The sequence below is a fragment of the Manis pentadactyla genome, chromosome 5 (assembly GCF_030020395.1).
Source record: "Manis pentadactyla isolate mManPen7 chromosome 5, mManPen7.hap1, whole genome shotgun sequence".
Classification (NCBI taxonomy): domain Eukaryota; kingdom Metazoa; phylum Chordata; class Mammalia; order Pholidota; family Manidae; genus Manis; species Manis pentadactyla.
The window spans coordinates 5,996,480-6,021,155 of NC_080023.1; the positions used below are offsets into that span (position 1 = coordinate 5,996,480).

The window sequence follows — 24,676 nt, forward strand, 5'->3', positions numbered from 1 at the left end:
ATGGTGGAGGGAGGCTGTATGAAGGCCGCCCCCAGATGGACGTGCTGTGAGGGACAGTGAAGTGAAGCTAAGGAAACCAGGTGTTCTTCCTGACACATCCCTACCCAAACCTTTCCAGAACTCACCAGGTCACCCAGGAAAATCCCAGCCATGCTGGCTTCAAGATGACATGAAAGGCATGGGAAAAATGCTAACCATATGCCAGGTAGTGCCAAGCCTGCATGGTCTCTGTCCCTTAGTTTCACATTAAACCTTTAAGACCACATGGAATAACATGTCTTTATGGCTGAGTAATATTCCATTGGGTATATGTACACTGATAGTGATCACAGTCGGGGTTGTGGGGGGAGGACTTGATAACATGGGTGAAAGTTGAACCACTGTGTTGTGTATTTGGAACTGTCATAATTGCATATCAATGATAATTTAATAAAAAAGAAAAGGCTAAAAGGATAATAATAATAATAATGGGTCTTGTTTTTCAGAGGAAGAAACAGAGGTTTGCAGAAGCTGTAGGACTGGCCCAAGTTTACATGGTCAGAAGCAGCAAAGCCAGAATCTGGGCCCAGGGCTCTGCATCTCAAAGCCCACTCTCTGTCTTCTAGGCTTTGGTGCTTCCAAAACCATAAGTCCAGTGTGGTTGGACACTGATGGACACCTCCTCTCGACCCTTATGGTTTCCTGCCGATGTGCATATGACTAAAGCTAGTTTCACTCTAACTTCTGCACTAGGGAGGGACATGTGGAAACAAAACAGGCTGTGTGTGGCGGTGGGGTCGTCTCCAAGCCTCCTATTCACCATGCATAGAAGGGAGCATACTGGGCTGTTAGGGGACAAGGCTGATAACAGATGGCCTGCTCCCAGGATGGTGACTGTGAGCTTCTGATGGGTCAGGACTTTCCAGGTTGCAAATGGTGGGAGCCTAACATGCTGCTGTGTGAGAAAAAAGGATGTCAGCTCCTGTAGATGCAAGGACAGTGGACAGCTCACAGAACTGGAAGGACTCAGACAGCAGCCCTGGGGGTGCCTGCCCACGACCCCAGTCAGGCACCTACACACATCCCAGGCTGCTTACTGTGAACACCAGTGACTCTCTGGTTGGGGGGCTTTTTCCCTGTCCTAAAGCCACCAGAAGTGCAGGAGAGGTCAGGCTGCTCGAAGCAGCCCCCCGTCAGTGCTGACTGAGGAGCTGTGCATGAACCCAGCAGCTTCTCCACCCTTCAGCTGCCCTGAAAGCACACCAGCACGGCCTCTTACAGTCCCGCATGAAGGCGAGTCCAGTACCAGGGCGGTGAGTGGCTTCACCAAACACCTGCCATTGGCTGCCTTCCTTTCTCGGTCAGACTCCACCTCCTTTGCAGGTGTTTCCTGGGGTCACCTCCTGATAAACTTCTTGCACTCAATTCTTTCTCTCAATATCAGCTTCTGGAGAAACTCAAGCTCAGTCACCCGCAGGGCCAGGACTAGGGTAAGGCAAGCAAGGGGTCTAGAGTGCAAAACGTAAGGAGGCACGTCCTGGCTCTGCGTCTGCAGGACCCTGGGAGCAATTCTGCACCCAGATGCCTCACATGCTCACCCTAGTCCTGGTCCCACCCTACAGGGAGTCCTCTCTCCACCCACCTCTTACATCTGTTTCTGCTTCTTTATTTGAGGCCTCATTCTTTCTTTCTACAGACAGGCCTTTACCTCCACCAATCACTGAGAAAAATGGCCACTGACAAGTGTGAACCTGTTTTCTTAAAGTACATCATTCATGTGTACTCCACCTCTGATCCCATGGAAGGATTCTGAATGGTTGGTCTTGGGGCCCACGGCCATTCTTTAAAGCAAATACTGGTCTAGCTGAATGTGGTCCATGTGGCAGCCTCATCACATGCCCATCTTGAAGGGCGACAAGAGTGACTGATAGCCCCCTGGGCCCACATGGAGCAGGAAGGTGTTCTCCACAGGAAAGGGATGCTATGGTGCTAAGAAAGGGGACAGAGAGGTATGCTGGATGGTCAGAAACCGCAGTAACAACAGTTTGCTGCGGTTTCCCCATTCCTTTTCTTTTTTACAGAGGAGAAAACTAAGCTTCAGATGGTTAATTTGCTTTGCCAAGTATCAACAACGAATACATAGCAGAGTTGGCCTGACGCCCAAATCTAAAGTGTTTCCACTGGATATATAGAAAGTAATCTGTTGTGCCTCAACTGTCCAAGAATTCAGTCATAAAAGGGACATAGAAAAGAATCTCAGTAAATACTTGCTAAAAATCAATGGGTTATCTGCAGCTATTTACTTTGGTGCTGCACTGAGGAAGCACAACTTCTCCCAGCATGAAAGTGAAATGAGATTTCTGTGAACTCACATGTGCTCTTTCCTGATAACCAAGCCTATTGTCATACTTTAACAATGAAATGTCTTTCTTGAAAAGTATTAATAAATGCCAGATATTGAACCTGCTAAAGGCAGAAAGCAAAGCCAGAATATCCATTCAAAAGTCTTCATCCCATGCCAGCCCACCTCCTTTAATTTAGTAATAGTTACACAGACTTCATCTGCATTTAGCATGAAAGGCAGTGAATATTTGGTATTTTGACCAGAACAAAGCCATATTTTATTGCCTTGAAATAAATTAGCCTTATCCTGAATACTGGATGTTTGTGTGCATTCTACATAAATTTGGGGGTTATCGAGAAACTGCTATAATTAAAGAAGGACTTAAAAATAGAGCCTATGTTTTATTTTTTATTTACATAAAAGATTCTTTTTAGCCATAGTTTTAATATATTTATGGTCTGGACTATAAATTCTGAGAGCCAAGCCAGCAGGCAAGCAGAAGCACAGTTATAGGCAGAAAATGTATACCAGTTGGGGTTATGACCAACTTGGACATCATCTGGCCACATGCTAACAGACGTGGCAGTGTGCTATGAAGGGGTGCAGAGGGCCCAGGTCCAAAGTCATCTATGACATGCTGGTAAAAGAGGTATGCCTCTACATGGTGCCAACTGTCATGAATTGAAAGAGATGCCTCAGTTTTCCTAAAACATGCGTCACAGTACTCTCTCCCCAGCAACCCAGCATGACCAATCATCGGTGATCATGACACCCACACCGGCCAATTAGTTCTGTCCACGATACCCTCAGAGCTCTCCCAGCACCCCTGATAAGCCTGTTGCCCCTCCTACTGGGCGCAACTTCCCTGGCCCGTCAATACGTGGACCGGTAAACCTCGCCCAGGATTGCGCTAATAAATTTTTTTTGGCTCCTTTGTTGCAGCTTGCCTGGTCTGGTTTCATTTACCTTACACTTTCCCCATCAAGAAACTCTGCTCCCTTATCAAATACTGATTGACCGCTTATGCAAGGGTTTAATTCTGGGCTCAACCATAGTCTGGAAGCAGATATCCTCCTTCTGACCCAAGGCCAATGGTAGCCTAATGCCTGTCATTCACCTCATTTCATCTCATCCCACAGGTATTTCATTATCTCACATCATAACAAAAAGGGGGAGTAGAGGGCAGTAAGATATTTTTGAGAGAGACCACATTCACAGAACTACAGTGTATTGTTCTATTTTATTATTGTTGTTACTCTCTTGCTGTGTCTAACTTATAAATTAAACTGAAGTATAGGTATGTATGAATAGGAAAAAACATAATACATATAGGGTTCAGTACTGTCTGTGGTTTTGGATTCACTGGGGATCTTGAATGTATTATCCATTGATAAGGGGATGATGGTAGTACTGAGAGGCAGCTGGATTCTGTACAGTTTGGATTCTCCACTATTTTTCCATAACTCTCATCTCACTCACTCAATTCTCATCAAAAGCCTGATAGGAAGACATCAACATGCCCATTACATGTGAGGAAACAGAGACTTACAGTGTGTGCATCTGGTGTTGGAACACTGTGTGCCTGACTCTGGAGTGTGTGCCCCTCGAGCCATGCCAGCTGCCCTGAACTCCTATAAACCCTTGGGGACTGACTCCCCAGCTGTGGGCCATCCCAGGGGAAATCCTTACGTGCCTGAGGATGCTATGCAAGGATGAGGTGCTCCTTGTCAACAGACTCATCAGTCTGTCCAAGATCCTCCTTTAAAACAGAGTCCAGCCCAGAAGGCTGAGGGAGTAGGCCCTCCTAAAAAGGGCCACAGTGGGAGAGGTCATCACAGACTATGGAAGGCTGGGGATGGAAGGAAGGGAAAGAAGAAAGAAGAAAGAAGAGTATGGAAGGCTGTGGGAACACCAGGGCGCACCTGCAGATGGGTGGCAGATGCCCAGGCCCTCACTCCTGGGAATTCTGGGGATTCTGGGAGCTGCTTCCCAGACACATCTGCCTTATACTTAGTAAGTGCAGACAAGAAAGGAAGGAATGAACCCAGTAGTCCTCCTTCTGGCTGGGGTGGAGCCAGGGAATGCTAAGGGATGGTGGGCCTGTTGCGGCGGAGGACAGCTGGCGGAGCACAGGGCCCTGGGCGAGGGCTGGGAGGAGCTGAACAGTGCATCTGGGCACTGGCCCTGCGACCTTGCTTGTCAGTCTTCAAAGACCATGTAGTTCTTCCCATCACATGACACAAACTTCAGTCTAGGCCTGTAGACCTGGTCATCCTCCCCCCTCCAGATCCACCCAGAGTGCGAGTTAGAGAAAGGGAGGTCTAGGGTGGTAGGTGGGCCCCAGAATACGAGCAGGGGTAGGGGATCTCTCCAGGATTTCCAAAGTGGCACATGTCATAACTAAAACACTATTTCTGAATAATCATTTGCTGAGTCAGATTATATTCAATGAGCCCCAAGCAGAGTAAATGTTTCTGAAGGTTTCCTAGGGCCTTTTTCCTCTGGGTTCTTGCTAATAAGGGCTTCCCTTACCCTCCCCCTTCCCACTCCCACTGGAGCTTACACAGACGCTTGTCTTTATTACTGTATCACACAGTAATCTTGGATTCTCCAGAGAAATAAAACCAATGAGATAACAGAGAGTGTGTGTGGAAGACAGGTAGAGAGAGGGAGAGACAGATTTATTTTAAGGGATTGATTTCATAACTGTGTTGGCTCTCAAGTCTGACTTCTGCAGGGCAGGCCAACAGGCTGGAAACCCAGAGAAGAGTTAATGTTGCTGCTCGGGTCCAAAGGTACCCTGGGAGCAGAATTCCTTCTTCTTTGGGCGAACCTGGTCTTTATCTCTTAAGACCTTTAATTGATTGGATGAAGACTATCTGCATTATGGAGGGTGATCTGCTTTACTCAAAATCTACTGATTTAAATGTTAACTTACCTAAAAAACACCTTCACAGTAACATATAGGCTGGTATTTGACCAAATAAAATTAACCATCGCACATCATGTCATAACACACCTACTTTTTCAACATGATTCCTGCCCTCAACAAAACCCTAATATTATCAGGAACACAATGTTTAAGGCAGCACATGGCCCGGCTCAGTGGCCCAATGAATGTGTGTTAAATTAACGAGCAACTCAATCCACTTGATGATATAAATGGTCAATAATTTTCACTGTGCCCTTGGTCCCTCACAGACGACTGTCAACATGGCAGCTGACGTGACCTTTTACAAACTTCTGCAAACAGATCATGTCACTCCTCCAGTCAAAACTCCCTGGAGCCTTCACTTCTCAGTCACAGAAATGGCCAAAGCCTCTGCCATGTTGACTAGGTCCTGTATGACCTGGTCCTTGCTGACCGAACTGACTTCATCTTCTATCACTCTCACCACATTGAAGCTCCTCAAAAAGAGAGCACACTCCCCTCCAGAGCCTTCACCCCTGCTGTTCCCTCTGCCTGGAACCTGCATGCCTTCCTCCTTCACTCCTTCATTCCCTGCCACCTGCTATGGGAGCCAAGTCCAGTAGAGCTGTCCATGATGACAGAAATGCTCCATAATCTGATCTCTCCAACACAGTATCCATTAGCCACATGTAGCTACTGAACACTTAAAATATGGTTAGTGTGACCGAGGAACTGAATTTTTATCATTTTAGTTAATGTTAATTAATTTACATTTAAATATCCATATGTGGTTAGTGGCTGCCCTACTGACAGCTCAGCTCTATAAAATAGCATCTGCTCCCTGCCACCTCCTTCCCATAACTTAATACCCTCTTACCTTACTATATTTTTAATGCATTTATTACTATTTAATATGCCACAAATGTACACATTTATCTGCTTGCCATCTCTGTCCTTTCTAAATGTAAATTCCATGAGAAAAGACACTTGGGTGTGTTAAGGTTACTGCTGGATTAAAGTCTAGAATAGTGCCTAGCCCTGGATATTCATGGGCTGAACTAATAAAAGGAGGAAGGAAAGGAGGAAGGGAGAAAGAGGGCAAGGAAAAAGGGGGAGGGATGGAGGAGACAAGGAAGGAAGGCAGATTCTATCCAATCTGATCTTTCTTAAGTCAATATCTCAGTTTAACTCTGCAAGTTTTGAGTGGTCTAACCAAGAGTAGAGTCATTAAAATAGCAGGTCCCTAGACATCAAACAGTGTTTGGATCGAATCCCAGCTCAGATACTTTCCACCCATGTGACCATGGGTTAAATGCTCTGCCTTTTGGAGTTACTGAGTCTATTTCCATCTAAGTTTTTCCACTTGTATAAAGGAAATAATAGTGACTATTTAAGAATATATGAGACTATTCTGGCATTCAATAGGTACTCAAAGCAATTATTACCAAAGGAAATTTCTGAGTAGCTGGGAACATATGGGCTTGGTTGGGGCAACCCTTTTGTTTTCTAAGAGTCCCTGCCATGTCTCATCATTTTCTATAGCCTGTCATAGAAAATGATTGATTACCAAAAATATGTATGTGCCACAAACAAATGTCAAACCTCTCAATGAAGAAAAGCCCAATACAGTTGACTTCACTGTTGAATTTCACCAAATATTTAAAGAATAATGCCAATTTTCTCAAAATCTTCTAAAAATTCAAGAGGAGGGAATACATCCAATTATTTCATGGAACCAACATTACCCAAATACAAAACACAGACAAAGAAACCACAAGAAAAAAATCCTACAGGCCCATTTTTCTGATGAACATGGATGCAAAAATCCTCAACAAAATACTAGCAAATCAAATCCCATAGCACTCTAGAAGGATCTTATGCTGTGAGCAAGGAGGATTTATCCCTGGCTTGTAAGGATGGTTTGACATTTGAAAATCAATTGATGTGATATACCACATTAGCAGAATAAAGGATAAAAATCACATAATTGTATGAATAGAGGCAGAAAAAGCACTTGACAAAATTCAACACCCTTTCATGAGAAAAACCCCAACAAACTAGGAATAAAAGGAAATTACCTCAACCTAATAAAGGTCATATATGACAAGCCCACAATTAACATTATAGTGAAAAACTAAAAGCTTTCTCTCTAAAACCAGAAAGAAGGGAATGATGACCACTCTTGCCACTTCTACTTAACACAGCACTAGATTTTTTAGGCAGAGTAATTAGCCAAGAAAAATAAAAAAATAAAAAGCATCCAAATCAGAAAGGAAGAAGTAAAACTGTCCCTGTTTGCAAATAACATAATTTAGTATATAAAAAACTCCTACAGACTAAATAAAAAAAAATAGAACTAATAAATAAATTAAGAAAAGTTACAGAACAAAAAATCAACATATAAAAATCTGTTGTGTTTCTACATTATAACAATGAACTATCTGAAAAGGAAATTTGGGAAAGAATCCCACCTAAAATAGCACTGAAAATAATAAAATACTTAGGAATAAACTTAACCAAGGAAGTAAAAGACTTCTATATTGAAAACTCAAAACATTGATGAAAGAAATTGAATGAGACACAAAGAAACAGAAAGGCATCCAGTTCATGGAGACTGGAGGACAATATTATTAAAATGCCTATACTACCCAAAGCAATCTACAGATTGAATATAATCCCTATCAAAATCCCAGTTTTACAGAAATAAAAAAATCTAATTCATATGAAATCACAAAAGATCACAGACAGCCAAATCAGTCTGTAGTAAGAAGAACAAAGCTTGTGGTATCACACTTCCTTATTTCAGATTATAATGCAAAGTTACAATAACGAGAACAACATGGTGTGGGCATAAAGACAGACATACAAACCAGAGGAACAGAAGAGCAAGCCCAGAAATAAACCCATGCATATACAGTCAACTTATCTTTAACAAGAGTGCCAAGAATACACAATGGGGAAAGGGTAGTTTTTTTTCAACAAATGGTGCTGGGAAAACTTCAAAAGAGTGAAACTGGACTTTTATCTACATCATACACAAAAATTAACTCAAAAGTGGATTAAAGACTTAAATGTTAAGACTTGAAACTGTAAACCTCCTACAAAAAAAGTAAGGAAAAAACTTCATGATATTGATGTTAACTATGATTTCACAGATATGACACCAAAAGCAGAGGTAACAAAAATAAGCAAATGAGACTACACCAAACTTAAAAGCTTCTACACAGCAGACAATCAACAGAGTGCAAAGGCAACCTACAGAATGGGATAAAATACTTACAAACCATATATCTGATAGAGGCTTAATCTACAAAATACATAAAGAACTCCTACAATTCAATGTTCAGAAAGAACTAATAACCCTATTTAAAAATGGTCTATGGACTCGAATGGACATTTCCTAAAGATGTACAAATGACTAACAGGTATATGAAAACATAATGAACATCATTAATCATCAGGGAAATGCAGATCAAAACCCCAGTGAGATACGACCTCACACATGTCAGAATGGTCATATCAAAAACCAAAAAACAACAAATGTTGGCAAGGATATGGAGAAACTGGAACACTTGTACACTGTTGGTGCAAATTGAAAATGGTGCAGCTGGTATGGAAAAAGTAAGGGGGTACCTCAAAATTTTTAAAATATAACTGCAATAAGATCCAGCAATCTCACTTCTGGGTATTTATCTAAAAGAGCTGAAATTAACAGAAGGGAGGAAAGATGGTGGTGTAGGAAAGCAAGGCAAAAACCTCCTGCCAAAATCACATAGAACACAAAAGTACAGCAAATACAACTAGGCCTGAAATCGACCTGAAGACTGCAGAACCAACTACCTACATCTGGGGAAGAAGAGAAGATCCTACCGAAGAGGGTAAAGTGGCAAAGCCATGATCTGGCAGGACCCAAGCCCTCCCCAAATCCCACCTGACAAGTGAGAGGAAGAGGAATGGAGTGGGGAGAGAGTAAAAGCCCAGGAATGCTGAATATCTGCTCTGGGAACATGAGCCCACCATGCATAGCGCCCTGGTGATTGGTGGGGCTGGACAACGGAGACAGGAGCAACACTCAGGAGGGCTGAGATCCCAGCTGGCTATGGGAACAGGCACACTCTACCTGCCCTCCTGAGAAAGAAAGCAGAGTGGGCAGTTTGAAAGACTTCCCAGCAGTGAGAGAGGTACCAGAGGGGCAAGGATTGCACAGTGTTCTCTGTTTAGGAGAAAGGTCTGGTAGACAATACCTCCCCAGCCTGCCCTCAGCCCAACAGGTTGGGAGCCCTCAGGAGCTTCAAAGGCTCCATCGTCCCTGATGGCAACACAACCTGGAGGCTCCAAGTGGCGTGCATGGCCTGCTGGCTGACAGTGAAATCAGACATTGCTCCCAGGTATGCAGGGGAAGAACCCCCAGCCTGCTCAGCCTTATTTTGGCCCAGACGAATTGTTGCATGCAGGAGCAAGCCCTGGGGGTCTTTCCTCCTGGTGGATAACAGCCCTGTTCAGTAGTGCCCCCGTGATCACAGCAGGCTGGATAGAGGGTGGCTCTGCCCACAACAGCTCCAGCCCCACAGCACCAATGCTCTTTCCTGCATGCGCATGCAGCCCAGATCTGGGAGATCTGACCTCCCAGTAGTCACTGGTTCCACTAGCCTGTGGACCCTGCCATTGCAGCAGGCCGAGGGAGGGCAGCTCCACCCACAGCAGCTCCATAGAGTATTCTACCTACTCTTGTGATCAGCCGATGGCCCACACAGCCCACCTGAAATCAGATCACTATGAGCAAAGCAGAAAGGTGCCACGCCCATTTCACACCAAAGGCTGGGGTTCCTGCACAGGAAATTGAGCTTCTGGGCACTAGAGGGCACCTCCTACACAAATCTATTATCCTATATGAAACGCTAAAAAAAAAAATGAAGTGGTAGAGGAATTTGATCCAAATGAAAATACAAGAAAAAGAAAACACCAGAAAAAGGGATTAGTGAAACCGAAATCACCACTCTTGCTGATAAAGATTTCAAAATAAAAGTCATAAACATGCTAATAGATTTATAGAAAAGTATTCAAAATCTCAAGGAGGATTTCAACAAAGAGATAGAAATCCTGAATAAAAGCCACTCAGAGCTGATGAATACAGTGTCTGAAATGAAGCATACAATGGAGGGATTTAAAAGTAGATTAGATGATATAGAGGAGACAGTAAATGAAATAGAAATTAGAGAACATGAAAACAAAGAAGCTGAGGAAGAGAGAGAAAAAAGGATCTCTAGGAATGAAAGAATAATAAGAGAGCTGTGTGACCAATCCAAATGGAACAATATTCGCATTATAGGGGTACCAGGAGAAATAGAGAGAGAGAAAGGGATAGAAAGTCTCTTTGAGGAAATCATTCTTGAAAACTTCCCAGTGTGGGGAAGGAAACAGAAGGTCATGAAAGCACAAAGATCACCCAAGAAAAGGAACCCTAGGAAGAAAACACCAAGAAATATAATAATTAAAATGGAAAAGATCAAGAACAAGGAGAGAGTACTGAAGGCAGTCAGAGAAAGAAAAAAAGATCACTTATAAAGGAAACCCCATCAGGCTATCAGCAGACTTCTCAGCAGAAACCTTACAGGCCAGAAGGGAGTGGCATGATGTATTTAATGTAAGGAAACAGAAGGGCCTCCATCCAACAATACCCAGCAAGATTATCACTTAAGTTTGAGGCAGGGATTAAACAATTTCCAGATAAGCAAAAGATGGGGGAATTCACCACCATGAAACCATTCCTAAAAGATCTCTTAAAGGGACTTATCTAGATGGAAATGCTCCTAAGGCTAAACAGGTGTCACCAAAGAAAATAAACCCACAGTAAAGGTAGTAGATCAATTAATTACTAAGCAAATACAAAATTAAATCAACTACTCACAAAGTTAGTCAAAGGATACACAAAGAGTGCAGAATATGACACCTAAGATATAAAGAGTGGAGGAGAAAGAAGTGGAGGAAAAAGAAAAGAACCTTTAGATTGTGTTTGAACTAGAGTAATATGCAATTTAAGATAGACTGTTAGATAGTAAGGAAGCTATCCATGAACTTCTGGTAATGACAGATCTAAAGCTTACAATAGCAATAAGTACATATTTATTGATAATCACTCTAAATGTAAATGGTCTGAATGCACCAATCAAAAGACAAAGAGTTGCAGAATGGATAAAAAAAACAACACCCATCTATATGCTGCCTACAAGAGACTCACTGCAAACCCAAAGACATACACAGACTAAAAGTGAAGGGATGGGAAAAGATATTTTATGCAACTAATAGAGAGAAAAAAGCAGGAGTAGTGTTGGGAGCCAGGCTATGCCCCTTCCCCCACTTGCTGATGTGGCAGGAATGGAGAACAAAGAACATCCTGTTCACGCATTCCAGGAGCATCTGAAGGAGCCCTGCCGTGCCTATCTTTGCCCGGCTACCACTGACGTCAATATTGTGCTTGATTGTCTATTGGATAATGCTGTTTCCTGGAATAGTGTGCCTTCTTTGCTGTATAAATACTCTGGACTCTAATAAAGCTTTGCTGGCGAGGTGCAGGAGCATCAGCCCTCCCAGTTCTTTCTGTCTTTCTTTGTTTTCTTCGCGCCCCTTCCGCACTTCAGGACCTGCTCGACTCGGCGTGGCCGGACCGCGTCAGAGTAGCAATACTTATATCAGACAAAATGGACTTCGAAACAAAGAAAGTAACAAGAAACAAAGGAGGACATTACATAATGATAAAGGGGTCAGTCCAACAAGAGGATATAACCATTATAAATACCCAACACAGAAGCACCTACATATGTGAAACCAATATTAACAGAATTAAAGGGGAAAATAGAATGCACTGCATTCATTTTAGGAGACTTCAACACTCCACTCACTCCAAAGGACAGATCGACCAGACAGAAAATACGTAAGGACACAGAGGCACTGAACAACACATTAGAACAGATGGACCTAACAGACATCTACAGAACACTCAACTCAAAAGCAGCAGGATACACATTCTTCTCAAGTGTACATGGAACATTTTCCAGAATAGATAACATAGTAGGCCATAAAAATAACCTCAGTAAATTCAGAAGGATTGAAATTGTACCAACCAGCTTCTCGATCACAAAAGTATGAAACTAGTAATAAATTATGGAAAGAAAACAAACAAAAAAAACACACAAATACATGGAGGCTTAACAACATGCACTTGAATAATCAATAGATCAATGACCAAATAAAAACAGAGATCAAGGAATATATGGAGACAAATGAAAACAACAACTCAACAGCCAAAAACAGTTGGATGCAGTGAAGGCAGTTCTAAGAGGGAAGTACACTGCAATATAGGTGTGTCTCAAGAAAGAACAATCACAAATGAAGAGTCTAAACTCACAATTAATGAAACTAGAAAAAGAAGAACAAATGAGGCCCAAAGTCAATAGAAGGAGGGACATAATAAAATCAGAGCAGAAATAAATAAAATTGAGAAGAATAAAACAATAGAAAGAATCAATGAAACCAGGAGCTGGTTCTTTGAGAAAATAAATAAAACAGATAAATCCATAGCCAGACTTACCAAGAAAAAAAGAGAGTGTACACACATAAACAGACTCAGAAATGAAAAAGGAGAAAGCACTACCACAGAAATACAAAGAACTATTAGAGAATACTATGAAAAATTATATGCCAACAAATTGGATAACCATAGGATCTAGAAAAATACAACCTTCCAAGACTGACCCAGGAAGAAACAAAAAATCTTAACAGGCCAACTACCATAAATGAAATCGAATTTGCAATAAAAAAACTACCTAAGAACAAAATAAATTCAAGGACCAGATGGATTCATGACTGAATTTTATCAAACATTTAAAGAAGACCTAATACACATTCTCCTTAAACTTTACCAAAACATTAAAGAGGGAATACTTCCAAACTCATTCTATGAGGCTTGCATCACTCTAATACCAGAACCAGGCAAAGACACCACAGAAAAAGAAAGTTACAGACCAATATCCCTGATGAACATAGATGCAAAAATCCTCAACAAAATACTAGCAGACTAAACTCAAAAAAACATCAAAAAGATTATCCATGATGACCAAGTGGGATTTATTCCAGGGATGCAAGGATAGTACAATATTTGAAAATCCATTAGCATCATCCACCACATCAACAAAAAGGACAAAAATCACATGATCATCTCAATAGATGCTCAAAACACATTTGACAAAATTCAACATCCATTCATGATAAAAACTCTCAACAGAATGGGTATAGAGGATATATAATATCCTCAACATAATAAAGGCCATATACAACAAACCCACAGCCAACATCATACTTAACAATGAAAAGCTAAAAGCTTTTCCTCTAAGATCGGGAACAAGACAAGGATGCCTACTCTCCCCACTTTTATTCAGCATAGTTCTGGAGGTCCTAACCACAGCAATCAGACAACACAAAGAAATGAAAGGCATCCAGATTGGTAAGGAAGAAATTAAACTGTCACTGTTTGCAGATGACATGATATTGTACATAAAAAACCCTAAATAATCCACTCCAAAACTACTAGAATTAATAACTAAATTCAGCAAACTTGCAGGATACAAAATTAATACAGAGAAATCTGTTGCATTCCTATACACTAATGATGATCTAGCAGAAAGAGAAATAGGAAAACAATTCTATTTACAATTGCATCAAAAATAATAAAATACCTAGGAATAAACCTAACCAAGGAAGTGAAAGACCTATACCCTGAAAACTACAAGACACTCATGAGAGAAATTAAAGAAGACACCAATAAATGGAAATATATCCCGTGCTCATGGATAGGAAGGATTAATATTGTCAAAATGGCCATCCTGCCTAAAGCAATCTACAGATTCACTGCAATCCCTATCAAAATACCAATTGCATTCTTCAACAAACTAGAACAAATAGTTTCAAAATCCATATGAAACCCCAAAAGACCCCGAATAGCCAAAACAATCCTGAGAAGGAAGAACAAAGCTGGGGGGATTTTGCTCCCTAACTTCAAGCTCTACTACAAAGCCACAGTCATTAAAATAATTTAGTACTGGCACAAGAACCAACCCCATAGATCAATGGAACAGAATAGACAACCCAGATATAAACCCACACATATATGGCCAATTAATATACAATAAAGGAGCCATGGATATACAATGGGGAAATGACAGCCTCTTCAACAAATGTCCAGTTGGTAAAACTGGACAGCTACATGTAAGAGAATGAAACTAGATTATTGTTTAACTCCATACACAAAAATAAACTCAAAATGGATAAAAGACCTGAACATAAGTCATCAAACCATAAAATTAACAGAAGAAAACATAGGCAAAAACTTCTTGAATATAAACATGAGCAGCTTTTTCCTGAACACATCTCCTCGGGCAAGGGAAATAAAATAAAAAATGAACAAATGAGACTACATCAAACTAAAAACTTCTGTACAGCAAAGGGCACAATCAGCAGAACAAAAAGGCACCCTAAAATATAGAAGAATATATTCATAAATGACTTACCCTATAAGGAGTTAACATCCAAAATATATAAAGAATTCACATGCCTCAATACCCAAAAAATAAATAACCCAATTAAAAAATGGGTGGAGGATCTGAAAAGACACTTTTCCAAAGGAGAAATTTGAATGGCCAACAGGAACATGAAAAGGTGCTTCACATCACTAATCATCAGGGAAATGCAAATTAAAACCACAATGAGATATCACCTCACACCAGTTACGAAGGTCAACATCCAAAGACAAGAAACAACAAATTCTGGCAAGTATGTGGAGAAAGAGGAACCCTCTTACACTGTCGGTGGGAATGTAAATTGGTTCAACTGTTGTGGAAAGCAATGTGGAGGTTCTTCAATAAACTAAAAACAGAAATGCCATTTGACCCAGGAATTCTACTCCTAGGAATTTACCCAAAGAAAACAAGATCCCTGATTCATAAAAGACATATGCACCCCTGTTTATTGCTGCACTATTTATAATAGCCAAGATATGGAAGCAACCTAAGTGTCCATCAGTAGATGAATGAATAAAGAAGAGGTGGTACATGTACACAATGGAATATTATTCAGCCATAAAAAGAAATCCTACAATTTACAACAACGTGGATAGATCTAGAGGGTATTATGCACAGTGAAATAAGTGAGGCAGAGAAAGACAAGTACCAAATGACTTCACTCATTTGTGGAATATAACAACAAAGCAAAACTGAAGGAACAAAATAGCAACAGATTCACAGACACCAAGAAGGGACTAGTGGTTACCAAAGGGGAGGGGTTAGGAGGGTGGGTGGGGAGGGAGAATGGGATTAAGGGGCATTATAATTCATAATCACAATATAGGTAGGTCACGGGGAAGGCAGTACAGCATGGAGAAGACAAGTAGTGATTCTATAGCATCTTACCATGCTGATGGACAGTGACTGTAATGGGGTTGGTGGGGGGACTTGATAATATGGGTGAATGTTGAAACCATAGTGTTGTTTATGTGAAACCATCATAAGATTGTATAATATATGATACTTTAATTAAATAAATACATAAATAAAAATTAAATTGTTGAAATTATGTCAAGGAGATATTAATAGTGCTCCCATGTTTATTGCAGCACTGTTCACAATAGCCAAGATGTGGTAACAACCTAAATGTCCATTGACACTTGAATGAATAAAGAAAATGTGGTATATAGGTACAATGAAATATTATTTGGCCTTAAAAAAAAAGAAATCCTCCCATAACAACAGGGCCGAATCTGAAGGACTCTATATGCTAAGTGACATAAGCCAGGCACAAGAAGACAAATACTGTGCGATTCCACGTATAGGAGGTATTTTAAAAAGTCAAATTCAGAGTCAAAGAGTGGAATGGTGGTTGCCAGGGACATAGGGGAGTGGGAATGGGGATTTACTGATGAATGGGCATAAAGTTTCAGTCAAGCAAGATGAATAAGCTGTAGAGATCTGCTGCATGAAACTGTACCTATAGTCAACAATAATATATTACACACTTAAAAATTTGTTAAGAGGTTAGATCACATGTGAAGTATTCCTTCCACAATAAAATATCTATATTAAAATTCCTACATTGCAGGAAAGAGCTGATGTTGGCCGTCTCATAAGTGTGTGGGGATTTTTCCACTTTCCTCATTTAGATCCTCAAGGAATAGCATTAGCAATCTTGAAATAATTACCAGTATAATTCACCTAAACCAGGGCTGCTGAGGTAATTTGATTTTCAGAATGAAATTACAGCGGATCCAAAGGAAACTATTCAGACTTCCTTTCACATTTCAAATTTGGTAAATCCAAGTCTTTCTGTCAAACAGGAAATTCCCAGTACCCAGCAACCAACTTAAAAACAGACACACAAACATGGACATATACTTAGCCCTGTAGTCAGGAGTTTTATAATTTGCTGATGAAATTTTTAAAAATCCATCCCTCTTACCTTTCCAAAACTCCCTTTACCAATCGCCCGCAGAATCTGGAAATGGTCAAAGTTGACTGCAAAAGAAAAAAGAGGAAAAGAAACAAGTCAGATTTGTCAAACCATGTACTGGATCTTGCAAGTCCTTACCTACATAGGTACCTATTTATTCCAACGACTTCTGGTTTCAGTTGCATTGTATCCACTATGGCAGCACTCCACCACTGAATGGACACTTCTCAGCCTTATTTCATTTCCCCCAACACATGAGTTTGGCAGTAAACACCTTCCCAGGGGATCTACAGGACGAAAGACACCCTTGGGGCTCAGAGGAGGAAAGCCCGGATACTTAGAACCCCAAATTCTTGTACTTGCTGCAGTTCCCTTTGCCTGGATAACCTTTCCCTACTCCGGTCTCTGTCTTATCCACCTGGCACTCTTATCTTACCCAGCACACAGCAGCTCGCCTATCTCAGTGTCCAAGGAGATAATTCCGCTTCCTCTGAAGCCTTAACTGCCGGGACCACACCATGGTCCTTTCACTGCAAGATGAGGACAGCACCCCCCTCTTGGTACTGCCCTCTCTGTGCCATATTCTTTGATGGGGATCCCCATTCCTGCTATTTCTATTCCCTGCCTCCAGTCTGGCTTCTATCCCCATCCCTTCAGCACAATAGGCCGGGAATGCATGGCTGTGCCACTAAATGCAGTGCACACCTTTCTGTGCTCGTTTCACTCAGCCACCCTCTCCTGCTTGGCTCCCATGGGGGTGCACCCTCTGTTTCCCACTTTGTGCGGAGGCTGCTTTAGGGCACTCAGCTCTGTCTGCCCAGCCATCGAATACTGGAGTCCATTAAGCTCCATCCTATAACCTTCCCCTTGTCACTGGCTGCAATGGCATCAAATCAACAGCCATTCAATTGCCAAGGTGCCTCCTCTCTGGCTTCCAGGCCGGTGGTGCTCATCAACGCCATCCTACGGCAACTCCCGGAGGTCATAGAGCCGTCCTGAGCCCAACAGGTCCCCAACAGAACCTAGGATGAGGGGCTCAACATTCATCTCACCTCGCAAGCTCAAAGCCGGGCACTCCTCCTTGACTCCCTGCTTTCCAGAGCCAACCCAGGTGTAATCCTTGATCCAGTTAGGCCTGCAGAACCTCTTTACTACCTCGCCCATCTCTTCCACCTTGTAGCCACCCTGTGGTCTAATCCAGCAACATCTCGTTGGACCCCCACAGGGGTCTCCCCGCACCCTCCCTTGACTCTCCCGCCCTAGGGTACATGCCACACCACAGGCAGGGGGGTCTTGCTCTTCCTCTGCTTACAGCCCTCGAATGCCCCCTCCATTGCTTTCAGGGAAAAGAGCAAATTCCTCCCTGTGGCCACAAGGCCCTACTTTCCCCCAAAATACATCCTTCTGTATTATTTTACACATATTTGATTAAGATTCCTTTTCCCCACCAGACTCAGCTCCCTGAGGTCAAAGGCCATGTTTGCTTTTTTCGCTGTGTCCCCACCACCTAGGCTGCATTAGCACTCGACAAAAATTCATCAGTTAAAGGAACGAGTGAAAGCAGATCTCCATATTCACAGTGCCAAGCACAGTTCCTGGTATATAATGAGTCCTCTGTACACATTTTTTAATTAGATTGACTTACAGCCAGTTTCCAGTAACTAGGAAAGGCACGTTATTTACAGAAGATGAAGTGAACTGATCAGCTCACTACACGATGGGGGCGAGGGCAGGGGGAAGTGAATGAAAACAAACAGTTCCCTGTTCCACACTTACAAGGTGGAGGGTGACTATGTTCAAGCCAAAGTCAGACCCTGTGTGCCACCTGATGCCCAACGTGCTTAGAATAGAGAGGCAGAGTTAATGGTTAACTTGGCAAAACCATGGTTCTTTGACCTAGATTGATTTCCTTTGCACATAACTGGCCAGGAAAAGAAATTCCATATTTTCACCTCTTCCCCACTCACCAAAGATCCAAGGAGAAGAGAAAAGCAATGGGATTGGACTGCACTCGTTACATGACCAGCACGGGCTCATAAATGTGGGTATCCTGTCAAGAGCCCCCAAGGTACCGCGAGGCATCTGTTGGCATCTGCCACCTACCCTCCAATCAGCAATAAACATCACCGCCTCCCTGAAGGCCCCGTGCTGCCAGGTCTCGGTGCTGCTTCACCTGCCTGGAAAGCCTCTCCTCCAATACCCCGTATTCTGGAAAAAAGTTCCACCTGGCCTTTGACACGTGGCCCGGGTGCTCTCTCATGAAGCTTTGCCCCACTCCCCACAAATCACTCTCTCCTTGGTACCATCTCTGAACCTTCAGCAGACGTCTGTCTATCCAGGGATCAGGAGAACCCAGCCTGGAGTCAGCCTGCGTAGGTCCTGAGCCAGCTCTTCCTCAGTCCAGGTGGCCCTGGAGGAGTCACCTGGCCTCTGTGTCCCCTCACTTGCCTCACTTGCCCCACCTGTAAAATGGGACCCATGGTGCCTACCCTCCATAGAAGCATAGAATAGTGCCTGGCATGCTGCAGCCTCTCAAAAGAGATCTGTGTTGAGGTGAGGAACCATGCTCCCTCTCCGTGATTTCTCCTACAGGGATATTTCCCTGAACACCAGTGGCCTCTTGCCCCATCAACGGTGGTGTAAGCTGCCCAAGTGCTCAGCTGGCAAAGGAATCGTGCTGGCACATTTTCTGGAATCTGTCTTAGGGAGCAAGCTCTTCCTTGGCTCCTTCCTGCTAGAAGCTCTTCAGGGCCAGGCACAAACATGGAGAGGTCTGGGGCTCTGGAGCCATCAGGGAACTGGTGTGGGGGCCTGGCCGACCCTCAGCTTCAGAATCAGGGAGCCTGTCATGGCTGCCCTCCTGCATTACAGCCAGCTTTGTCTCTTCTAGAGCTAAGGCTTTACTCTGCCCTCACCTCTCTTACATCCTGTTTCCTGACTGGAGACGGGTATTAAATACCAAACAAACTGGAAAATGTCAAAAGCTACTATTTTAATAATTAGCATTACATTGTTGTAGATAATCTCACTCATCCATATTCTTTACAAAAATATGTGTTCCTTGAAGGTGTCTAATGTAATATATGAGACAAATAGGAATAATTATTTGCCTATTGGACTAGATTGGATTTAAATGACTTGAAGCATATGACCTGTGTTTTCCATTTATTTGCCATTCCCCTGAGACCTGGTATACTGATACTTAAACAATAATGCCTACAGGAAGATACTTCGCATAAGTGAACAATTTACACTTGTTAATAAGCAGACTGAAATGGCTTCAGTCAATGAGAGTGTCAAGTCAAAGACAGTCCCAGAAATCTCACTGTCACACAGGGCTTTCCAGAGCAAGAGGAGTTGTCTGGGGGATGCAGGAGGGTTGATGAGTGGATTTCTGAGGGTGAATGCCTTGTCCTGGTTTGCCCAGGACCTTCCCAGTTTTAGTACTGAAAGTCCTGCATCCCTGGAAACACTGCAGCCTTGGGAAGATAGAGACAGTGGGTCACCCATAGGGTTCTAAATCATTAAACTGTCCCCCCTGAAGGAGTCACATGCACTGCCAGACAAGCTGGGGGCTGGTGAGGTACATTTTTAAAAAGCAGCATCTGATACAGATGGCCGACAGGCACATGAAAAAATGCTCCACATCATTAGTCATCAGGGACATGCAAATCAAAACCACAATGAGGTACCACCTCACACCAGTCAGAATGGCTGCTATCCAAAAGACAAGAAATAACAAGTGATGGCGAGGGTGTGGAGAAAAGGGAACCCTCAAGAAACTAAAACTAGAAATAGCAAAAGACCCAGTAATTCCACTTCTAGGAATTTACCCAAAGAGAACAAAATCTCTGATTTGAAAAGATATATGCACCCCTATTTTTTTCACCACATTATTTACAATAGCCCAGATTTGGAAGCAACCCAAATGTTCATCAATAGATGAATGGATACAGAAGATGTGGTATATATACACAATGGAATATTATTCAGCCATAACAAAGAAAGAAATCCTGCCATTTGGGACAACATGGATAGACCTATAGGGTATTATGCTCAGTGAAATAAGCCAGGCAGAGAAAGACAAATACTCTATGATTTCACTTATTTGTGGAATCTAAAAACAAAACAAAACAAAACAAAACATCAATAGATTCACAGACACTGAGAGGTGACTGGTGGTTACTGCGGGGCAGGGATTGAGACGGGTGGGTGAAATACGTGAAGGAGATAAGGAGGCACAAAATCTCAGTCATCATGTAAGTCATGGGGACGAAGGTACAGCATAGTGAATACAGAATATAGTTAATAATTCTGTAACATCTTTCTATGTTGACAGTAACTATACAAGTTGGGGTGAGCATTTAATAATGTAGATAACTGTCAAATCACTATGTTGTATATTCGAAACACTATGTATATCAACTATACCAACTATACTTCAATTAAAATTTTTTCAATAATAAAAGAAAGGAGAAGAAACAGCATCTGTTCAGACCACTTGATGCTTAGAGTTGCCAAAGGTGACAGTGTAATCAGTCACTGTTCAGGTAGAAATGGGTGACACATTGCCAGCCAGAGGCAAAGCAGGGGTACTAGTGACCTGACCCAAAACCATGAGAGCAGTGATGCCTGCCTGGAGGGCTGTCACAAGAACAAGGAAATGACACATGGACCGTTAAATAACTGGTGTCCATACAGGCTCAACTTTCCTTTCTTCCTTGATAAGGAAACCTGAGGTCTGCTTAGGAATCAGGGTGGCCAGCCCCAGGCAGAGTCACAATTCATCTAACCCAGTAACATTCATCAGAATCATCTGGAGGCAGGTTAAGAAGGATCATGGACTCCCTGACCTCGGGTTTCTAAGGAGGGGCCAAAGAATCTGCATTCCTAACAAGTTCCCAGGTGATACTGATGGTTATAGTCCAGGGGCTGTCTAATTAATCCAGACAATTCTGTTTCCCTCTGTTCCAGACACTCATGAAGCTGGCAGTGACCTTGTGACACAGGTCTCATCAATGAGAGCTAAGCAGAGAATTAATGGCAATATGTCTGGAAAAGCATTTATTTTTCATGATGGATGTAAAAGGACAGCTGCGGCCAGAGTGGCTCTTCGAATGTCTCACCTCTTCCTGCCATGAATACAGATGTGATGGTCAAAGCTACAGCAGCCATATTGTGACTATGAGACAACAAACACCAGCAAAAGGCCAAGACAGGTGCAGAGAAGCCAGCCCCTGCTGTCGAGCCTCTGAAGCCATGTCAGCAACCACATCCCTCTGAACTTATTATATTTGAAAAAAGAACAAAGCAATGTTATTTATTTAAGACACTGTGGGTCAGTTTTGCTATTACTGGGAGCCAGATGCATTCCTTTCTGACACACAGAGCCAACCACATAGTTAGCTTTTAGTAAATTCTAACTATCTTATTGTTGGATTTCAAGCTTCATTGTGATTTTGCTGAAAGGCAGAAGAACAAAGTTGTTTTGGGTATAAACATAGAGGCCAGGCTGCCTGGATTTGAATTCTGGCTCGACCACTCACCAGCTGGGTAACCTTGGGGAAGGCATGTAACTAGTTACTATTTCAAACAATCTCTAACTGAAAATAAATGTCCTGTAAAAATACAAACATTTAAGCATTGTGTGCATTGAGCAAAGAAAGCAAACAGATGTCCCCTTTCCTGCTGCCCTAAGAATCCAAAACCGGGAGCTCATTCCTATACTTTTGGTGTTACACACACAGACTACATAGTCTGATCACACATGTGTAGGAAACTTCACCCCAAAATACTGATTTCTGATATCATTTCAAAAATTGGAAGAGCTTCCAAAATTGTCCCTTCATGCCCCCTGACAATAGGACAACAGTCTCTCTGATTCATCAACATCATGCCCGTCTGGTTCACACATTTCCTGTCTTATTCCACAGGCATTTGAGCCTTTGGTCACTGGACTCTATCGGAAGGAGACCCACCAGGTGGGCAGTGAGGGGGCAAAGGGAAAGGGATGGCTTAGTGTCCCACACGGGAGCTTTAAACTCAGCCCCAACATTTTTTACCACCATGAACCTGCAGAGATAAATTAACTTCCCCAAGCCTCAATTTTAGTATCATAAAATGAGTGTGGGGATACCTACCACCCCAAGTCAGAATGAGGGCCATAGGCAATGACAGCCAAAGGCTGACCCAGCAAATGGAAGCCCCCTGCAGAGTACCATGGAAAGCCCTGCTCTAGCAGTGAACCCTGGTGGCCTGGTCACTTGGCATCTCAGAATCTCTGTTTGCTCATTTCTAAAATGCAGTGATGCTCATCTGGTGGGGCTTTCCTCAGGATAAGCCTGCTCTGTAATCAGCACATAATGGTGGTGAGTATTCGGGTTTGGTCTCCTCTCATTCGCACACAGATGATGCAGGTATCCGGGTGCCTCCCTGAGAAGGTGGCTGAGCCCTGCTCATCACTGAGTCCCAGGTGCCTGACAGGTCGCACAGAGGAAGTGTCAGTCAAGAGAACTGAATACTGGCATGACTGAATGAATCGGGTGGGGAGGAGGGGGAATAGGAAGGGGGCTCCCCAGGGACTGGGAAATGAATGCCCTCCTCACAGGAGGGTGGTGACTCGGCTGCAGCCAGCATCACCATGAAAGCCTTGTATTAGGCCCCGATCAACAAATATTTCTTGGGTGAAAGAAATCAAGATCTATTGGGTGGGCACAGACTTGCTGACATGATAAATAAGTATGTGCTGTGTGCCAGGCCCTGTTCTAGGTGCTGGAAACAAGCAGTGAACAACACACCATGAACCCCATCCACAGAGCTGACCTTCTGTTTCAAGGAGGCAAAGAACCCATCAATCCGTAATTCAATGGCAGGAAGTGTTGAATTCTATGAAAATAATCCACATGCATTTGTCTCCTAGTGCTACTAGGGCAAATTATCATAAACATGTGGCTTAAATCACACAAATGTATTATCTTACAGTCCTGCCAGTCAAAAGCTGATGAAATTCTCACTGGACTAAAATCAAGGCATCAGCAGGGCTGACTTTCTTCAGGAGGTTCCAGGGATTTATCCATTTGCCTTTTCCAGCAGTGGGGGGCCCCTGCCATCCTTGGCTGGTGGCCCCACATCACTCCAACCGCTGCTGCCATCCTCCCGTGACCTTCTCTGACCCTCCTGCCTCCCTCTTTTGTTATATGGAGCCTTGTGATAACACTGCCCACACAGATAATCCAGGATAACCTCCCATCCAAGACCCTTACTTTAATCACATCTGCAAAGTCCCTTCTGCTTGTAATGTCAGGTACACATGGGTTCCAGGATTAAGCTGTGGACATCTTTGGGGCCATTGTTCTGCCAACCCCACTTGGTAAAGGGATCAATAGTGGCTGTGTTGGGAGAAGGAGCTGCTGTTCTGGACTGGGTGGCCAAGGATAGGCCTGCCTCCCTAAGCAGAGGGCAGGTGAGCAGATCCAGGAAGACCATGAGAGGAACTGCCATGCAGATATCCAGGGGACGGTTGTAGCAGGAACAGCAAGTGCAAAGGCCCTTGGCAGGGATGGGCATGATGGTCTGCAGGGACAGCCGGCAGGCAAGGATGGCTGGAGTGCAGCACGGTGGGGAGAGGTAGTCGGGGAGCCAGTCACACAGGGCTGGGCAAAGGGCTGGAGGCCGTTTCTAAACTTGATGAGAAAGCATCTAGAGGATTCTCAGTAAGGGAAAGAAAACTGGTCCAGTGATGTTTGTGTGAGTTATTCAGAAATATACAAATTCAGATGTAATCTCAGGGAGACAAAACTGCCACATGACAGTAATTAAGAATGTGGTGTCCAGCAATTGTATTGTAGTCTGCTGAGAAAGTTGATCTAAAAAGATGAAATGGGCACAGAGGATTTTTAGGGCAGTGAAAACACTCTGTGTGATACCATGATGGTGGATACGTGTCGTTG

At 43.0% G+C, this 24,676-nt stretch overlaps 1 protein-coding gene across 2 annotated transcripts in view; it reads right to left on the reverse strand.

Moving 5' to 3' along the window:
• The window catches only part of STK32B (serine/threonine kinase 32B), a 298,005-nt gene that overhangs the window by 203,147 nt on the left and 70,182 nt on the right, over window positions 1–24,676 (reverse strand). For both annotated transcript variants that reach the window (XM_036921132.2, XM_036921133.2), the window contains exon 2: window positions 16,737–16,792. In XM_036921132.2, coding sequence (XP_036777027.1) covers window positions 16,737–16,792 — 56 coding nt within the window. The remainder of the gene's footprint in view (window positions 1–16,736; window positions 16,793–24,676) is intronic.